Source organism: Cupressus sempervirens, chromosome 6, assembly GCF_028749045.1.
Source record: "Cupressus sempervirens isolate cs-2001-9-10 chromosome 6, ASM2874904v1, whole genome shotgun sequence".
NCBI classification, from domain to species: Eukaryota; Viridiplantae; Streptophyta; class Pinopsida; order Cupressales; family Cupressaceae; genus Cupressus; species Cupressus sempervirens.
In genome coordinates this window covers 186689263-186709810 of record NC_143123.1, presented here as the reverse complement: position 1 = coordinate 186709810, position 20548 = coordinate 186689263, and the positions used below count along the sequence as shown (strand labels likewise).

The 20548-nt window shown below is 34.6% G+C and overlaps 1 protein-coding gene across 1 annotated transcript in view; it reads right to left on the bottom strand.

The window, feature by feature from the left end:
• Positions 1–2290: 2290 nt before the first annotated feature.
• The window catches only part of LOC149551872 (uncharacterized), a 32887-nt gene continuing 14629 nt past the window's right edge, over positions 2291–20548 (bottom strand). Inside the window, exon 2 of the mRNA XM_089787372.1 lies at positions 2291–2592. Within this exon, the coding sequence (XP_089643498.1) occupies positions 2507–2592 (86 nt within the window). The 3' untranslated portion in view covers positions 2291–2506. The remainder of the gene's footprint in view (positions 2593–20548) is intronic.

Below are 20548 nucleotides of genomic sequence, written 5' to 3'. Positions count from 1 at the left end.
AAATTTGAGAAGACAAGTTCTTACAATCACGAAGTAGACAGGAATATCAAATTGCATAATTCAATTAGTGGTCAAAACACAAGACCCTACTTGAGCCTGATGCTAATATGCAATCCCTGAAAACTGTGAGAGAATTCACTCCTCTTCAAGAACTTTCCTCTAAAAACCTTCTTAGAATTCTCCTTCTGAAATTCACTTCCAAATTTCGCATCCAATATTCGTCTCCCAAAATTTGTCTTCAAAACTGCTTTCTCAAAAATGAACCCTCTAGTGATAATAAGGAGTTCTCTGCTCAAATCGAAGCACTAATTGTACATTCACTCGAAACGACTCCTTGCTCACTAGAGTCAACTCTAAAATTAACTTTTAGTAATCATTATTTTATCTTTTCATGCACATGAATTGCATTATTAAGTAACTTTATTTAATTTCCACTTGACTTCTTTTTAATTAATTATTTAAGTTTTAAACTCATGCAATTAAATTATCTTTATTAATTTCACTTATTTTATCTTTTAATTAATTTTCTCATATTTTAATCTCATGCACGCATCATGTGAACATAAAACTTTTTAATAATTTAATATCTTTTCACTTTTAAATTTATTTTCGAAACTTAAATGAAAAAAAAAAATTTAACTTAAATAATAACAATATTTAGCATTTATTTATAAATGAACTCTAAATATGTTATTATTAAATTAAATAAATATTATCACATTCTAAATTTATTCTTATAACTTTAATCTTCAAATTTAATTCCTTTTATTCAATTAATTTCTCAATTAATTAAATACAATTAAATATTAAAGTGTCATAGTAATTTTTCATTAAATCAAATCATTAATTTAATCATTTAATTGGACTTAATTAATAGAAAATTACCAAAGACTCATAAAACAACATACAAAAACTCATCATAGTAAAACACATACAAAATCAAACTAAAGGGTTATAATCACGAATTAACATCATTTGACGCATTCAGAAATACTCAACTCGGATAGTTGTCCTAATTATCAATCAAGACAAATGGCTTAAGGGTTTAGGATTTGGACTCGAGAATTTATCGCCCCTCTCTTACAATTGAGACAATGCGATCGGGTACACTCATCCTGGCAATTTGGGGAAGTCAATGCCCAGTACCTACAACATGCATAAAATCCACACATATACATACACAATATTCTAAGCTAAACAGGCAATGGCAAGAAGTGGTGCATCGTGTAGATCCTGACTAGCAGGTGACTATGACTCCCTTCCTTAACCACATCAGAAACACCATACATAAAAAAAACAAACACACGCACCATACACATGGAAGTATGGGGTAAGTATCCATAAGAAAACACATAGGATAATAAACCATCTAACTAATCATCATCAATAACTGTAAACACTGAATAATCATCATGCATACATGAAATAGAGTACTAAATAATCTCATCATTTAATCAACTGAATGTAAAACAATATCTAGTAATCTCAAGATAATGCTACTAAACATCAAGCATAAAACTGGCCTAAAAGAGTTTGGCAATGATAACAAAAATGCGAACTAGGGGCAGGCACTACATCCACAGGCGGATTGAAAAAACTTGGATTAGTGGTAGCTACCACTTTATTCAAGACCAACACACTCTCGTTTGCAACTTCCATTCCCATATGTCATCCCTACTCGTCCTATGTGATAGGGACTCTAGAAACAATTCCTTAGACCTGACTGGGATCTTTGAACAAGATTTATTCCCATATTCGGTTCTCTTGATTACTTTCTTCGTAATGCACAATCCATGCCCTATCATAGATTGAAGACCATAATGCTTATTTTGGGCTTCTACAGTCAAATTTTCATTGCCACATTTTCCTGCTTTGTGGCCTGGCTTGCGAAAATCCCTTTATGCGTTTATTGGAGATTCAAAGAGAATATTTTGTTCCCAAATACCCAATTTTGATATTAATTTAACCTTATTTGGTGTTTGTGTTTGTGTATCCACCATGATGCAAACTCATACTAGGGAGTTAGGGCTATCAAACATTAACTGGTTCAGCTAAAGATCCCATTTTGATTAGCCATGATCTCAATAATCTTTTTCTTCCTATATTGAAAGTAAAGATCGAGAAATTGTACACATAAAGGATAGAAACTACTATTAAATTAGGATGCCTAGAGGTTTGGGATCCAAGCTTGCATGCAGACACCTGAGCCTTGTAAAACCCAATCTTTAATATGGAGAGTTTGATCCCTAACCAATGACGACTCAAAAATAACACAAGAGATCCCATGTCATTTGCTTATGTAGAATCAACTCCATGTCAATTAGATTGAATGGTTGAATTTAAGAAATCCAACTTTAGATGCAAATTCCAAGTGCTACACATCAAAGATCTAGATCTAAGATCATGTACCTGATCTGCTAGTTGAGATTCAGCCATAACTATATCAATAGTTTTCAATTGTTGTGATTTATTGCTTGGAATCAATGAAGTTTTTCCCTCCTACCCATTACCTCTTGGACTCCATTTTCATGTGCATTTTCCCCGTTTGGATTGAAGGGACCTCTACATAGAACCAACTTGTAAGAACAACCCCTGCAAAACCAATGCCACATCAACAATCTCCATAAAATGTGGAGGTCAAAGAGAGTCAAGATCATTTAAATAATTGAATAGCCAACATTAATCAATTATCATTGAATTAAAAAAGAAGAATTATATATACATGTATTCTCAAGTCTAAAAGAAACCATAATTCCAAAATATCAAGATGTACCAAATATGTAGACCATTTTGACAAAGGCTCCAAAACCTTGATAAAGAGTACGAGGGCAAGAATATTGTAGGAGTGTTTTACCACCCTACTGTGAAGTTGTTAAGCTTCCCCAGAATCTTTCTTGACATGAAATATACCTAGCTTGACATCGAGGAAGTCTAACTAGGTAATACCAAGAGAAGTAATAGAATTCTGTAACAAATTGTCTATATTATGATCAGAAAATTTCCATCCATCCCACATGCTAACATGAGGCACTCGTACAAGGAAAAACCAATGACTAGTAATAACTTCAAAAATTATAAAATATCGTTAGTGCCCCATCAATTCATATTGACAATAATATATGCAATATCTACACATAGGCACATAGTCGTAAATCTTATAAAAATGATTTCCCAATAGATACATCTTAGTCTATGCCATTAGACATGGTGTTCTTATCTTGACTAGTCCAACAAGATTAACAACGCGTTAATTTTCAAATCTAAACATGATCTCTTATGTGTTAAAATAAAATTACATTACGCACCTTTAATTCATATGCACTATAATGAATTATATGCTCAATGCTTCTGATATAGAGAAGTAAACCAAGAAAGATATAATGATACTACTATATCTTAGAATTGCTAGAGTTTATACACATACCGTTCACATGCATGTTAGAAACATGAATAGTCATAGTTAGTGAACTTAATTTATTTAAAGAAAAACAACATTCTTAGTGAACAACATCCCAATATTAAATTACTAAAATAATCCACTTAAATCTAATTTAGATTATTCACATGACTTGGTGCTATTCGTATAAGGAATAAATTTCTCTATAAGCTATACTACTCTACACAGAAGTAATAATAAATATATTGTTTATGATATATTCAAGAAAATCACCATCCATCCCAAAAGGTAACACAGTGCACTCATGCAACAAAGAATCAAATGAACACATTAGCAATTTGTTCAATATGCACTATCTACACATAGGCATTTCCATAAGTTATTTCCAATAAAATAACAATTCCTTAAGAGGAATTATAATTTCGCAATAATTCTCAAGCTCCTCATAATATTCTTGGACAATAAATAACAAGGGTTCATATCATCCCTTTCTGATTTATCAAATGCAAGCATACTTCCAATTCCTAAATCACAACAAACTTTCATCCATTGAAATCGCATTATTCCAAAGTGAAAACATATGTCGCATTCAAGCATTAACCAAATAGACAATCTTTAACATTCTCTATTCATCAACACAATAGGATACAATACGCCCAAGATTATGTTCAACAGACAAAATGTGTTAGTAGGAAGACATTCAACACCATATCCACAATTGGATTAATTTCAAAATTTATAACAACTCCTAGTGAACTACAATAATCTCAATGAAATGAAACAAAGTTTACAAGCTTTAGATGCTAAAGGCAACACATCTGAATTTAAAGGCACGTTTCCATACAAAACAAAATCCTGAGATTTCACTGTTTCACTAAACTCATGAGAGAGTTATTGTCTACAAAGTTATCGTTATTATTTTTTAGTTAGTTCAGACACCTTCTATTTACTATTAATGCAATTCAATCTTTAAACTTCCTCCTAACAAACTGCATGTAAGCGATTCATGTAACTGAAATCAATTTTGCTTTCAAAATTCAATGGGTTATGTGGCAGTCCTGTACCCTTTATGGTTCAGTATAGCGCTTTTGTATAGTTCATTCTCAAGTAGAAGACAAGCATCAAGATAATCAAGTAGTTTCTCACTCAAAGAAGTTTAGTCATCCAATATGTTCCAAGCCGATAGTAGGAAGATTAAAGAAAGGTGTATGATTATCAAATACACTAAGAAAGTTACCATGCCCAAGGAAGCCATTAGTGTGAAATGGAGATAAACACGTCAGTGATTTAATAGCTCAGTGATGAAACAACACTTATTTAAAATTCATCATCTACCCAGTGAAACTTATGACATATCCTTGCAAGAGTTGATAAACAGGCATCATTAAGGGGATCAACTATTCAAAGATAATTCTTAATCACGGTTAGCATATTACACTCAATGGTGTTTTTATTTTTTTTGAAGGAATGGTTTCAATATGAAATGCCATTATGGAAGGAAACCCTACTACGTCTTATTCACAATGCTCATGAGTTGGAAATTGACAATGTGAGATCCTACGATGCTTACGTATGAGAATATAGCATGTCATGGTAAGGGGAAACATTTTGTTTAAAAAAATCTAAGAACGAAAGGCTAAACAACCCATGCACTAATTTCGACCATTGGATGTGTCAACTGAACCATATTTTCACAACCATTTTGTGTATGGAGGCAAATGAATGTTCCAACTATGAAAATTTAAGGGCTTTACCTATCTCATAATTCTCTAAAAACAATGCAGAAGGCAATCGATGTACCAATTTTAGTAAGATAAACTATGTCATTAATATCACACAGTGTTTTTACATTATTCAACTCTGCTAAGGATAACATGGAATTTAGCATTTTCCATAAACAAGAATGGAAACTTGTGATTCGCTGGTTGCCAAGCTTTCCTTTCAATCTTCTCTCCAATCCATTCCAGTTCCTCCAACTCTCTAGCCACCTCCCATTTTCCTTCCAGTTATCCGTCATCCTCCAATTAGCCATGAGGGAGTGCATGTAAAAATGATTATAACATGTCCCCCCTACTCCACACCCTCAAAATTTATGAAGAATATGAATGAATAGTGGCCTAACTGTTCAGATTTTTGTAATGACCACCATCCAAAATAGAATCTTTAACAATGCATTTAGTTACTAATTTATTTTTAATTCTCAACTAACCAACATTAATTTGGTTTAATAAGAGAGCCCGGTGGCCACACAATATCCATTTATTCAAGTAGGGGAAAATACCACTTAGCAAATCTCCTTCTATCACACCCATACTGATGATTGCATTTTGTTCTTGTAGGTTATTTGTATGCTCGTGAGTTCTATCCCTAATCAAATGTCAAAAGGAGTTTCCTCTAGCTAACTACCCATGTAGTCTTTCCGGATCCTTTGTTTTCTTGGCCTACTGAGTTGGACAATTGGGTTCTCATAAAAAATACTTATCTTGTCGTTAACACCCAAATAATGGACTTGGGCATGTCCGATCTACTATAGGGTGACTCTCTGATGCTTAGATCAGCTGGATAACGGTCACATCCTAAAATTTGGCTCCATTTGAAATGTTTTTATGATCGTTGAAGTTTCATGTGAAGTCTATTGATAGGTAAAATTAGTTACAATTATGTGAAATGGTAAGATAGTTAATCGTTATAATTCTATATGAAGATTGGCATACTAGCTAATCGTTATAATGATATTTTAATGCTATTTGGAAAGTTGGTTATTCATCATGAATTCATGGAAAGTGAAAAGGTAGTTAGCCGTTGTGATTATTTATGATTAATAACTTGTGATTATTCGTGTAATTGGTAACCAATTAGATCTATTGATCTTCCAGCTAAACCTAAAGTATATCTATATGCAAGAGATAGGTTATCTGATAGATTGATATTTTTGTCTTTCCTTTATGTGAATTATGAAAATGAACATATCTTCTAACTGTATGACATTGCCATAGCTAGTAATAGAAAGAAAGGGAATGATACAATAGTATTTGATGCCATAAACGATACAATAGTATTTGACACCCTAAATGATACAATGCTATTTGATGCCCTAATTGATACAATGGTATTTGATGCCCTAAATGATATATTGGTATTTGATGGTATTGTCATTTCAATAAAGTGGTATAGCTATTTGTTCCTAAGCGGTGTTTATTGACTAACCTGGGTTTTGCAGAAGCATCCCTAGGCGGATTTCGGTTTTGAATTCTACCATATGTAGGTTTTAGATTCCATGTTAAATTCACTAATGGTATCTTCAATTGTTAGTTATGAAATTTTTGTTTAACTGATTGTAACCATTAATCTCATTCCATGTACATAACTGATATAACTATCTTTCTATGAGTATGAAGTAATAATTGTAATTCTTTGATATGTTAGTTGTTAGTTAAGACCCGACAAAAGTGGTCATTACATATGGTATCAAAGCTCTGGGTTCAACACTGAACCTTAAGCCCAACATTATTTTAGAGAAATTGATAATGTAATGTTGAAAAAGATTTATTTTACATAACTAAATATTTTACAATCAAGCTAGAATAATCACACCGGGAAATCATTCAGAATAGTTGGGAAGGGTTAAGATGATTGTGTGGTACATATGAAATGGACAGATGGATAATTTGCAAAATCATAAAAATGAATCAGAACTAAGAAAAATTGACGTGATTGGCAAGTTGAGCGGTGGTGATTAGGTTGTTCATTTGCTCATCTAAATCCTTGGCCAAGGTAGATTAAAGGCATGCTTGCCTAAATGGATCACTACGAGGTCAGTGGTGCTAGTTGACAAATGAGAAGGTTGGTGGAGGTGTATCATCAACCTTGTTTTTTGTTGAGCGAACACTCTAACACTAGGATGCTCGGATGGCAGACCAAATGGTACATGTGCCTTATCCCAAGAAGGAGGGCCATTCTCAGTAGAGAATGAGAATATTTAACTAGGTCCAAATGCCAAGGCTTGCACAATACAAACTAGTTACCATAACCTTGATGCAATGTTATTTAAACTTTGATGGTGACTAGATATTTCTTCTTCAATTGCATGTTTTCAGCATTATACTTTATGCAATTACATTCCTATTCATATGAAATGGTAGTTAATATTTTGTTATCCATTTTTTGACTTGAACTAAAGGGAAAATAAAATTGTGAACCTTGATTTTGAGAATTCTTTAACTTAAAAATGATAATCCTTTCTAATGTTTTTGATTAAGGAAAATAGGTTTTGAAGGCAGCTTGAAACCCTTTTACAAAACAAAAAATATTTCAATGAAGCCCAACCCAAACAATACTACAACCCATAGGTGGAACAAGTCACCAAAGAACCAGGTGACCATGGTGGCAACATAGATAACACAATATTCCTCTGCCACAAAAACAAGTTTTGACTGGGCACCTGAAACCCCATGGTTAAAAAAGAAATAGACAATAAGTCCATAACCATGTCAAACTACAAAGTACAGCAGGCCACAAAAGCCAAGAGAGCCAAAATGGGATAGGGACTCAAGATTCCCCTTTCGGTCCCTTCTTTTGAGATCGTAATGCCATATCAAAAGCTGGATTGGTGGGCTTGACCTTTTTTCCTTTTACTGTTGTCCAACCATCCTCCACTAAATCAGCAACCTTCTGTCACACAAAGTCATCAACATCACAACTAGCCCGCAAAACCCCCGCAGCCTGGGGAGAAATCTGGACCGCATCAGAAGAAGGTACAACAACAACATCCAAAGACAAAGCCACAAGAGGGGCTACAATTAAAACACCAGTGACAAAAATCGAAGGAGGGGGAACAGAAGAGATCACCACCGTTGGGGCAACATTTGTACCATTTGCAACCATCGAATCTGCCACCAAAGTGTCTTGAGACGAGCCACTATCCCCAACAGAGGGAGCCTTTTGAACTGTGTAGTGATCATCTAAAAACCCTTTCCACCAAGTAGGTGACTTCTTCAGTGTGGATTTGTCAAAGGAGCATTGAGCAACAAGGTGGTCGGTCTTGTGGCATTTCCTACATCAGAAGTGGATACCCTCATAATCAAGAAGCTAAATCCAAGAGCTAAGAGGGGAGACCAACTTAATCATTTCAAGGAGTCCTTTGGAGACATCAATCTCCACAAGAATGCGAGCATATGTCGTCTGAAATACATTGGAAGACGTAGTATCAACCAACAAGAAGTCCCCGAGGGCCTCCCCCACTGCCTCCAGGACTGAATCCAGCCATAGATGAAGGGGGAGATTTGGCAGTCTAACCCACAATGGGATTTTATTAAAGGATTCTGACAATAGATCAAAATCCTTATACCAAGGTTTAGCCATCAAGGGGAACTTCTCCCCCCATGAGAAACCACAACGTAGAATGGCATTTCTATCTTCAGTAGTAGTGAATTTCACAATGAAAAACCCCCTTGCCACAAGGTAAATATGGGATATTTCTGAAATGAGAAGCTCCCAAGCACGAGTGATCCAGGCATGCAGATCTAACAGAGAGGGCCAGAAACCCTTAAAACAAAAAATAGCAACTGTGGAAGAGAAGTCATCCACATAAGTGGAGATCTCTTCAACAATATCAGACCTTAAATCAAGCATAATCGAGTTACATACGGTGATAGGCACAGCATCTAATGTTGATTAAATGACAAGAAAGCCATTTTGTGCTCCAATATGGAGTTTGCTCACTTGCATAACTAAAACTATCAATGCTTATTTATAGATGTAACTTTGTCTGGATTAAGTTTTTCCTTAAAACATCACAACAACAAGATGGGCATGAAAACCTAGGTCACACAATTCGAAAAGATAAATTTCCAAATATTTGTAGGCAATTGGCTAGCATGCTCAGATGAGCTACTCGATAAGAACTTTATGTAAAAAAAAATTAGATGTTTATTATCAATTCATGACCCAAGGATGGGTTGAGCTAAGAAATTTCAGCATGAAAGGTAGAGTTCCATGGAAATGTAAGAGTTTTGTGGACTCAGAGTCTAAGCCACAACCAGAATGTGGTGGACAAAACATACAAGCATCAAGTCGCACCCCCGCCTCAGGAATTGCATGTGGGCATGTAGTCAAAGTGCTAGGAGATTGGGATATAGATAGTGTGGTACCATGTCTATCCTAACCTTTATGGTTTTGATTGGAGGTATGATGATCTTTTATATCATAATATGTTTTAACCTTTTGGCACATTATTATATATACACATACAATATTGGTGTTATATGGTAATGAAATATCAAGACATAATGAGTTATTTAATATTGTTTAGAGATTAAGTCTTTTTCTATCATGAGATGATTATTCTAATGAAATGTTATTGTGATAAGATGGCCATGGCGGCCAAGGGTACATAGATGGAAAACATGGACCTACTAACCTTTTTTAGGTGATCTATGAGTTTACAAGGATGATCTACTTGTTACTAAATACCATATGCCAAATGGTATGTATGAATGATTCAAATTATGTGATCAAGTTATGATCTAGAACATTTTAGCTGAGGAATTACAAAATTTGAATGCTTATCTTACTCTCAATTATTAAACATTGAAAATTCTCTTATATGAGATGTCAATATGAGATTTGACCTAAATATATTATGAGTGTCTACATGAGTATGACAGGAATACAAAATAGAATATCCTAAAACACAATCAACTCAAGTGATGTTGATATGACCACAAGTACGGTAAAGTAAACTCAAGTGAGTGTGTGTTTCATTTTGATTTTATGATATCATGCAAACATTTTTCTGGAAGATAAAGGAATAATGGACCTTGATTTTTGGTCATGACTTGATTTTGGATTCATTTTGAAATGAAATGATTTCATGATGCTATATGGAATATTCTTTTAGTGTCTAAAAATGCAAAGACCATCAAGGATGATGAAACACATGGGGGAGGGTATGTCACATCCCAATTTTAAATACTCCTTTATGGTGTTCGTCAAAATTTCAAAATTCATCAAGGATGATGAATCACAAGGGGGAAGGTATGTCACATTCCAAAATTTGGCTCCATTTGAAATGTTCATATAATCGTTGAAGTTTCATGTGAAGGCCGTCAATAGGTAAAATTAGTTACAATCATGTGACATGGTAAGATGCTTAAGCATTATAATTTCATCTGAAGATTGGTATACTAGCTAATCGTTATGATGATATTTTAATGCTATTTGGAAAGTTGTTTATTCATCATGGATACATGGGAAGTGAAAAGATGGTTAGCTGTTGTGATTATTTATGATTAATAACTTGTTATGGTAATTATTATTATATTGAGGAATATGATTTAATTGTGGAGAATTTCCTAGTAAGGAACATGTCAAAGGGGTGGAAGCATTGTCAGAAAAGAATTGGGCACAAGGACACCACCATCACTAGGCAAATAGGTATGAATCTTGAATCACCATGGCTAAGGGTAAACGATTAGGCAAGCAAGAGTGTACGTTGAAAAATACCATGAGCTACTTGGTCAAACATATAAAACATATAGCTATCATTATCAAAGTTCATGTTCAAAACCATTACCTTTGTTGTTCTATGTTGGTGTCTTCAATTTCTTCATCATTATATATATACACATATATGTATAAAGGTATGATGCCACCATGATATTAAATCTCCAAGCTCGTCTCTATTAACATATGTATAAATATAAACATACATATATATATCGAGAGGATATGAGGTTAAGATAAATCACAATTCTCCAAATTACAGACGTATATAGATATACATATTTTAATAAGCATGACCTTGGACACAATAATAGTATGATAACATCATTAGAAAATTATATATATACATATATATACATATATATATATATATATATATATATATATATATATATATATATATATATATATATATATATATATATATATATATATATATAATTCTTCTAATAAGTAGTCTTTTGAATTCTATTTTACAATTATAAGTCTCTATGAGGGACGATGAGTACATTTGGTGATATTTCTTTCTTTTGAATCGGTGAACTAAGAAGTCGATAATCTTGTTTGCAACTATCATTATGAGCCGCAATTTCAACTGAAGCTTTCTCTATTGTTTAGACATATAAGCTCAACTGCATTTCCTTGAGCTATCATCGATACAACTCTCCTTCATTGTTTCTTCCTTTTTCATGTTCTTCCTCTTTCCATACGGCCCAATATTGAAAGTGAATATGAGCTTGTTGTTTCTTTTATCAAGGGACTCTATATACTGGTATCCGTTTTGGCAACCCAAATTATTGAGAGTCGGTCAGTTGGGATTAACCAAGTTCAATTCCATCATTGATCAAGTTATGTGAACAACTTCTATTCTTTTATCTGGTATATATATTGCATCTGATATCTAGATGCAAGGGAGTTTTAAGGATTTCCAATGTTATTTATTCAATGCATGGCTGTAAAGTAAAAGATGATTATTGAACAGTTCATTCAATCAAGCTTACCAAGTAATCTGACCATGTTCGAGTCTAAAATTGAATGAATATGCCATGTTTATGTTTTCATTTTCGAATCAATTTGTCTTTTAATTATGAAATATAATTCTTTGATTCTTTTGAGAGAAGTCCTTGAGTCACAAGGACGGCTTCATGCTAGTAATAATTATCATTTTTTCATTAGCTGAGTTTCAGCAAATGACTTGATTTCATTAATGAATAGACACCAGGGACTCACCCTAGCTGGATGGCTAAGAAAGAGGGTGGAGAGGTAAAGGAAGTACTACAAAAACAAGGAACAAAAATCAGATTTGTCGTGATAACTTAATCACTCAAACTTAAAGAACTTTTCAATAAGCTCATGTTTTACCAATACGTACCCTATTGCCAAGTTGAGTGGTGGAATAAGAACCAGAATGCTTAGTGGTTGGATAAGGTGTTCCATGTCTAAATAGGGTAGGAAGGGTCTTTCTCGAATGAGATTTGTGGGGATATTTTGAGAGTCCGTGGTTGGGAGGTTAAGCCCTGACAATGTTTCCCCTCTCCACAAGATGCCAAGGCATGCACCAAACAAAGATGAGTTATGAGTTATCCATTCAAACTTTTGTTGGTAATAGGTATTTTGCTTTTATGATGTCTTTGCAAGTAGAAGATATGATGGATTGAGTTATGTCATTAAACCAGTTAATTCCTTTGATGAAAACAATTTTTCCCATCGATGTAACTAGTAACCAATTAGATCGGTTGATCTTCCAACTAAACCTAAAGTATATCTATATGTGAGAGATAAGTAATCTGATGGATTGATATTTCTGTCTTTCCTTTATGTGAATTATGAAAATGAACGTATCTTCTAACTATATGACATTGCCATAGTTAGCAATAGAAAGAAAGGGAATGATACATTAGTATTTGATGCCCTAAACGAAATAGTGGTATTTGATGCCCTAAATGATACAGTGGTATTTGATGCCCTAATTGATATAATGGTATTTGATGCCCTAAATGATATGTTGATATTTGATGGTATTGTCAATTCAATAAAATGGTATAGCTATTTGTTCCTAAGCAGTATTTATGGACTAACTTGGGTTTTGCAGAAGCATTCTTAGGCGGATTTTGGTTTTGAATTCTATAGTATGTAGATTTTAAATTTCGTGCTAAATTCATTGATGGTATCTTCAATTGTTATGAAATTTCTATTGAAATGATCGTAAACATTAATCTCATTCTATGAACATAACTGATATAACTGTCTTCCTATGAATATGAAGTAATAACTATAATTCTTTCATATGCTAGTTGTTAGTTAAGACCTAGGAAAAGTAGTTGTTACAAATGGCCTTTTCATAAAATATTGATTTCCTAGATGACAACCTAAAAGCATCGGCTCTCGAGTGATTCCCCCATGCATGTTGTTCAAATCTGTCAGGCATCCAATTCCACCATGGTTGTTGTTCAGACTTGATAGGCATCTAATTCCCCATGGTGGTTGTTTGGTTCCACTAGACACCTGATTCCCCCAAGTTTGTTGTTTAAACCTGTTGAATGCCCAAAATCGCCTGTCATTCTTGCCATTCTTGGAGCCCATGTTTCCACAAATACTATATGTGTTTATTTCTTCTCATAACAATGGTTCATTTGATCATTTAATATAATAATATTTTTGTATGCATACTAATCTATAATAACTAAACAAGTATATTGGTGTTAATACTTTCTATAATCTCAATTATAGGTTCATGACATTACCTTTACATTTTCTTTCTTTTATGCAATTTCATTTCATTTTCAAGGCTTGTTCCTAAATGGGAGTTTGACCATGGAAAATCACTTTGCACAACCTTTCCCCCATTTTTGTGTGTGAAAAGAAGTGGCTCAACTATTAAGACTACCTAGATAGTTTGGAATTGTTTGACTAATTGGTGAATGTTTTAGGAAAAATCACAAGAACATAGAAAAATATGTAAATTTCTCCTAAAAAATGCTCAGTTCAATCTATACCCTGAAAATAACTTCAAATATAAATTGTGCGCTAATACAACATTTTGGTTTCCATTTCAAGTGATTACAAGTGTCTATCTATATTTCTAAAGTCTTATAAATTTTGTTAATTTAGCCTCCTATTTTTTATCATTATTTAATTTCCATCATCATTATGCTATTGTCTCTTCCTACCAAAACTTATTTGGACAAAGATCTCACTAAATCATAGGTGGCAGAGCTAAAAAAACTCAAGGGGCCTAGTTGCTGAGGCTAGGAATAATGGGAAGTGGGTTGTGATTTAGAATCTAAAGGAAATTATCTGTGATTCCCCTCTTGGTGGTTAGGTGTCGAGATAGACCAACACGACCAAATGACGCGCATACCAACAGTCTAACAAGAGTGGGTCCTCCTCTGACTCTATTCTTGTTAACTGTTGGAATGGCAATGGCTCGCTATGGTCCCTACCTCACCTATTTCAAGACGCAGATGTCTCAGCAGACATCCTTATCATCACAGAGACTCATGAGAGTCTGAATCATCCCCTTCTAAGGTTTGCAGGCTATCAGTGGCTATCCATATGCAGAGAGGAGGTTTGTAACTCTAGTGGGGTTCGAGGTTCTAGAGGAGTGGCTTTTCTAATTAGGGACGATCTTTTTGAGACTGCCTCGATCGTCTATACTAATGTCCATACCAGATTCCTTTGGATCTGCATCAGACATACTAGCCACACTAGACATCATCAGAGAGATATCTTCGTTGTTGCTTGCTACTTCCCGCCTACCTGTTCTCAATACGCTATTCATAGCGCAGAGGACGGAGACCCTTCACCAGCTTCGTGGCTTTGCAGACTCAACAGTTGGTCATCACCGATATTCTTACTTGCCCTATTGCTCCTTCACTATCATTATTGCCCTGGATCCCTCCCGTAGAGGTTGATGTTGGTACACTCAGGCAACCTCTTTGTTGAGCTGTATTGGGATTGATATTGACCACCTTCCTCCCTTCCAATTTTCATTGGATGCTCCTACTCATCTCCTCCCATCACCACAGGAGTTGAATGGGCATGTCAGGACAGATATTTATAGACAGTACATCACCATGACCTAGAGTAACCCAGTCGGGGGGTTACGTCCTAAGATGGCCTTTTATGCTAAGCACTTCTTGGTTATCACTGATGGGGTTATTACACGACCTAGCTACTTATCGCGGTGCTAGTGTCATGCCTTACGCATCTCCCTTGGATCTTTCAGAGTCAGTTACAGGCACAGACTAATCATCATATCAGAAGAGAGGACCAGATCTATTGTTTATGCTCCTTGTCTAAGGTTGAGATAGAGACCCATTTCATCTTCCGTTGCCCGTCATACTATGATATCAAAGGGAGGTTCTATTGCCTATTCTGAGAGTATAGTTCCCTCACAGCTTTCTTCATCTATATGGATCAAAGATGCCTGTCGCTCTATCTCAGGGAGGCGATGCAATTCCTGGACTCCACTTTGCAGCACTTGACCACCCCCCAAAAGGTCACGAATCAACCCCTCATCACCACCTTCTTCTTCTCCCCGTTGTCTCCGACGAGGGGGGTGAAGCGAACCTCTAGTACTAGCAATACCCCCATGGCTGGCCACTCTAATAGTGAAACCCCAGACCAGGTTTAGTACTACTACTACTCTTACTCCTCAACGGCACCACTCCAGCAAGTCACAACGATAGACCAGAAGCCCTTCATGCCTAGATTCATCTCATTCAGTGATGGAGTTCTTTCAGCAAAAGAAGGGTCCCTAGTTTTTGCCTCCTTGTTGGCCACTTTGTTGTTTTGTTTATTTTGATCTCACTTGCTCTTTCCCAGACACCGTTTGGTGTCTTGTAGTCCGTTGCTTCCTTTCTTGTATGCTTTAAGTCCCTTAGACCCTTAGTGGTCTTTTGTTGGACATTAATAGTTTTATCTTATCTTATCTTATCTTATCAAATACATCTCATCCCAATCATGATCATGAAGGAGCATTGTAGTCTCTTGGAGCTTAATTTTTACTTAATCTTGTTAGGTGATCATATGTCCAATTGTGCATTAGTAAAAGGCAGACAATCCTTTGCATTACCTCTTGTTCCCCTTTTCCTTTATGTACACTTCTAATGTTTAATTAATTTAATTATATAAACATACCATACCTTTTCAGCCAAAGGTTTAATAAAATATAACCTATGACTTAATACTCCTTTTTCATCCATAAACCCATCAACTTATTAAGCCATGATTAATTAGCTAGTCTCATTCATTCCTAACTTCACCAGCATGTTTTCTTCAATTTTGAATTCTCTCACATATGTGACTAATACTCTTCTAATATGAAATTTCCACTATCCCTCCCAAAGGTGTCATGCCTTTGTTGCTCACATATTTAGACACCCTACCCTACTAACCTATTTGTCTCCCCACATTCCCCACACACCTCATGCATAAATTGCAAGCATAGTTTCACATGTCACCATCACTTTTTCTCAAGGTTTCTCACACCTCCTTCATGACCAAGTTGTCCTCATCATGCCTTTGCACTAGTCATAAGGCTGTGAGCTCAAGTCGCCTCACCTTCTCACATCAATATCAACCATTCATCAACTTTCAATTTTGGTTGTCCATTTATACTCTCCAAAATCTATTAATTGAGACCTTTGGTACCATTCCATAACACATTTAATATGTTTTTTTGGATTAAAACAAACATGTTTTGAAGGAACTTGACACTGTTTATAATATTTTTGACCCTCTTTAAAATGGTTTTGGGTTTTTTTCTTGATTACATCTATTTGGACAAAGAAAAGCATTGTCAACCATGGGTTGTTGTACATAATTATGATAGATTTTGGCTAGTTTGGTAGAATGGGCATTTGGGGTATGTAACAATCTTGAAAAAGGTGACCACCCTTGTTTATAAGTAAGGGATAGATTCCTCTTAAATGATGAACAGATGGTTTAGATGAAATTTCGAGAAGCTTTGTGGAATACACAGTCGATCAAAGGGTTTGCAGGTTGTCGACAAGACAACAAAGGTATAAACAATGTTTTATTCCTTTCAATTATAATATTTGTGAATGGTTGGTAATTACAAAGTACATTCAAATGTATATGAAGACATATTTGCAAGTTTCTAATCAATCTTGAACAAACATTAAAGTTGGATACTTGAATACCTTAGAAGAAAACATTTTGGCACTTTGTGTTATTAAGAAAATCATTTTTTAATTTTTTAGAGAAGTGTTTTTTTTTAATAGGCATTAGGCCCAAAAGTATGTGTAAATAACAAACCCATCTCAATTGGGCACCAAAGATCAAAGATGGGTAGCCTTGGTATTGCCCTTACAGATGTTTCTTAGAATAATTTAATTAACTTTAATGTCTGCTCTAAATTTTTGGATTTATAGCTTTATTCTTGAGAGATCCTTGAAAATAGTACCTGAAATAAAACTTGGCTACAATCAAGGTGTTAAATAGAGTGAAGATATGCCTCACATTTAGAAAACAAAATTTATCTTAGACTTCTAGTTTTAAAATATAAAAGATATAATGAAGTATTTTCAATTTCTCTTTATTTTACCTTTATTAGTCAAAACTTCCCATAAAAATATATTATAACAGATAAATGGATCAACCTTTTCATCCTTGATATAGTTGTAAAAGAAATAATTTATTAACAAAACTTCTTTTCTTTTACAAATAATGGGAAATGCTTGAAGTCAGATTACAGAGAGCATTACATCTAAGTCGAAAATTTTGTCATGGGGGTTATTTGGCTTAATGAATTCGAGATTAATGTTTTCCATGTCCTCCCATAAACCAACTTGATCTTCCTTCATCAATTGATCAATCGAGTCAAAACCAAGGGGTATCTGACATGAAGTCCACATTTCTCCTTATGATAGATTTCTATTTATTAAATCTTTTGTGTTCTTTAGTGAAAACAGTAGGAAATAGAGGTGCATTCTTCTTGCCCATCATATTTATTTTGTAGCTACATGGCCTAGGTATTATTCGATTCTCATTTATATTTATCAATATCTTTTCTAAATCACCTCAATACATGTTCTTTACAAGTCTTCTACACAGAAGATCTATGTCATACTTTTCCACTTCCACCGTATGTACCATTGTAATAAACATTGATATTTTTTAGAGATATATTGATATAATTTCCATTGTTTAAATTCATGACCATACTATAAAATTAAGGGATTTCATATCAGATTGTGAATTTCGTTTTTTGATGAAGATCATTTGTAAAGGAATATTTGAACATACATATTTGTTGATGTAAAAGGAAAAGGTTTTGAAGAGGAAGAGAAGTCTATCATTCAAAGCATCTTCAAATTGGAGTTGAAATTTTGTTTCATGATATGCATTGTAACAGAGTGATCCTCTGATTTGTAGCTCGATTTGTTCATGTTAGGAGTTGATGCTTCTTAATTTTTAGAAGTTGGTGCATCAGATAGAATGGATTGGTGTTCTTCGAAATTGGTGTTTCTAAAACAAGATGCTAGTTCTTTCCAAAATTGTATCTCTAAAAGATTTTCCCTAAAGGCCAATGAAGTTTTAGAGTCGAAGTGGTTTTTTACCCTAAGGGGGTCTCCACTGCAAATATTGTGTCATTCACTCTTTTTGGCATATCTTGTTCATGTTTCATAATTTATGATATATTGTAAAATGTTGAAAAGAAAAAGTTTTAAGAAACCACTTATTCACACCCCCTGGTGGTGTTTGTATTTCAATAATATCAACTTGATTCATCAACCTTTATCTAGCATGGTTTCCTCCAAGAGCTTAGCGTTCCTTCCATGTCCATAGAGTCTACATCATAGTGCACCACCCTATCACCTGAAATCCCCAAGTAAGGTCTACATAGTCACACGTCCTTGAATTCCTTCCAAAATTCACCATCCACATTTCATCTACATACCCTCCAAAACATCAACCCTCATGCACCTGTACTATTATTATTGGAAGAAAATTATAAGCCAAAATTATAAATTATAAAACCAAAAATCAACAAATAATCAAGGATCAACATGTCCCATCAAAAAGATGTGCTAAAGATAACAAACATATGATCTAGTAGAAAGAAAAATCCAAAAGGCTACAGAGGCCCAAAGAAGGGAAACAATTTGTGAATTCCCAAGATACTCATTGAAGAAACACGCGTCAAAGAAAAATCTAAATTGGTGCCCAAACTTGCTAATCCAAGAGCTTTCTCCACTCATAAGTCATATAGTTCTCCCTCTAAAAATACTTCATCTTCCACATCTATTTGGGCCCTTACGTAATAAAATCCATTGTCCTACTTGCATCATCACCTTTCTCTATTTTGGGTCCTTACATCCCAAAATCCACATTTGATCCTAAATCTAATTCAAGATATCTTTCTTCAAAACTTCATCGCCCTTCAAGGTGTTTACCAATGTTGATCTTCCCAACATCCCCATTCATTTATCCACAAGCAGTCCAAAATCCCATTCATCAACCCCCAACCCTACCCCACCCCTCCACCCCTTTAATCCAATATTTTGCATCAATCCTCCTCCATCCCCTAATCCATTTCATCTCCCTTCCCACCACCCTACCAAAATCTATGAGCATATATCCAAAATGATTTGATCCATTGTAGCACATCTTCAATGGATAGAATACATGGAACTATATGTATTAGTCATTTTACCATCCCCCTATGAAAATTTTATCTCCTCCAAATCCACTTATAGATCCACTTATCCTTAGACTCTTGCAGTCTACACTAGGAGGCAAGCTCCATCCACACTATCCTACCATACACATTCCATACCCATCACCCTAAATTACATATTCATTTCCCTTCTCTAATTTTATTTAAACTAGACACATTAAATATACATGCATGCTTTTGAAAATATTAGTCTTACCTCCTCCACCATTCATATCCTTTAAGTATCATTTGCTCGTCTCATTCATCATTTATCCACTATCCCTACATCCTTCATTCCCCTACCTGTAGTGTGGGGGCATTCAACTCCTTTTTAGTGATGTCCTTTGATACTCATCTACCTATTCTCCATTTGTTAGTCCTACATATCCTATCACTACTCCACTCACATCCCTTATACACTATGTGTTTGTCTCATGCATCCTTTATCCACAATCTCCACATCCTTTATTATCATACATCTAGTGTAGAGGCGTTCAACTCCTTAGCAACATTGATGCAAGAGCATCTTGAGTGCAAGGCATCACCCAAAAATATTTTTGTTTTGCCTTTTTCAATAAGGGTTATCTTAGTGAATGATTGTTATTTTTGGAAGTTTACTATTTTAGTAAGTTGGTTGTTTGAGCTCAGAATGTTCTAATTTCTTCCCTAAAGGTTCCCTTTGGAAATATCAATCTGCTAGTAAAGTTTCATTGCAAGATCAAGTCTATTTTTTAATATATTGAAAAATTTCAATATTAGTAGCAAGGTATAAAAACTATGAACTCAATTTTGAAAAATTTAGAGGCTCCAAAAAGGGTCAAGCCTCAGCTATCTAGAGCTTACACAAGTGAGGCACTATAGAGAAACTTGGCATTTTTAAAATGGGGTCATAATAGCCAATCAGATAAACTGGCGTTGAGTTAAGGTCTTTGGAAGTTGTGCCACCTGAAATGGAAAAAAAA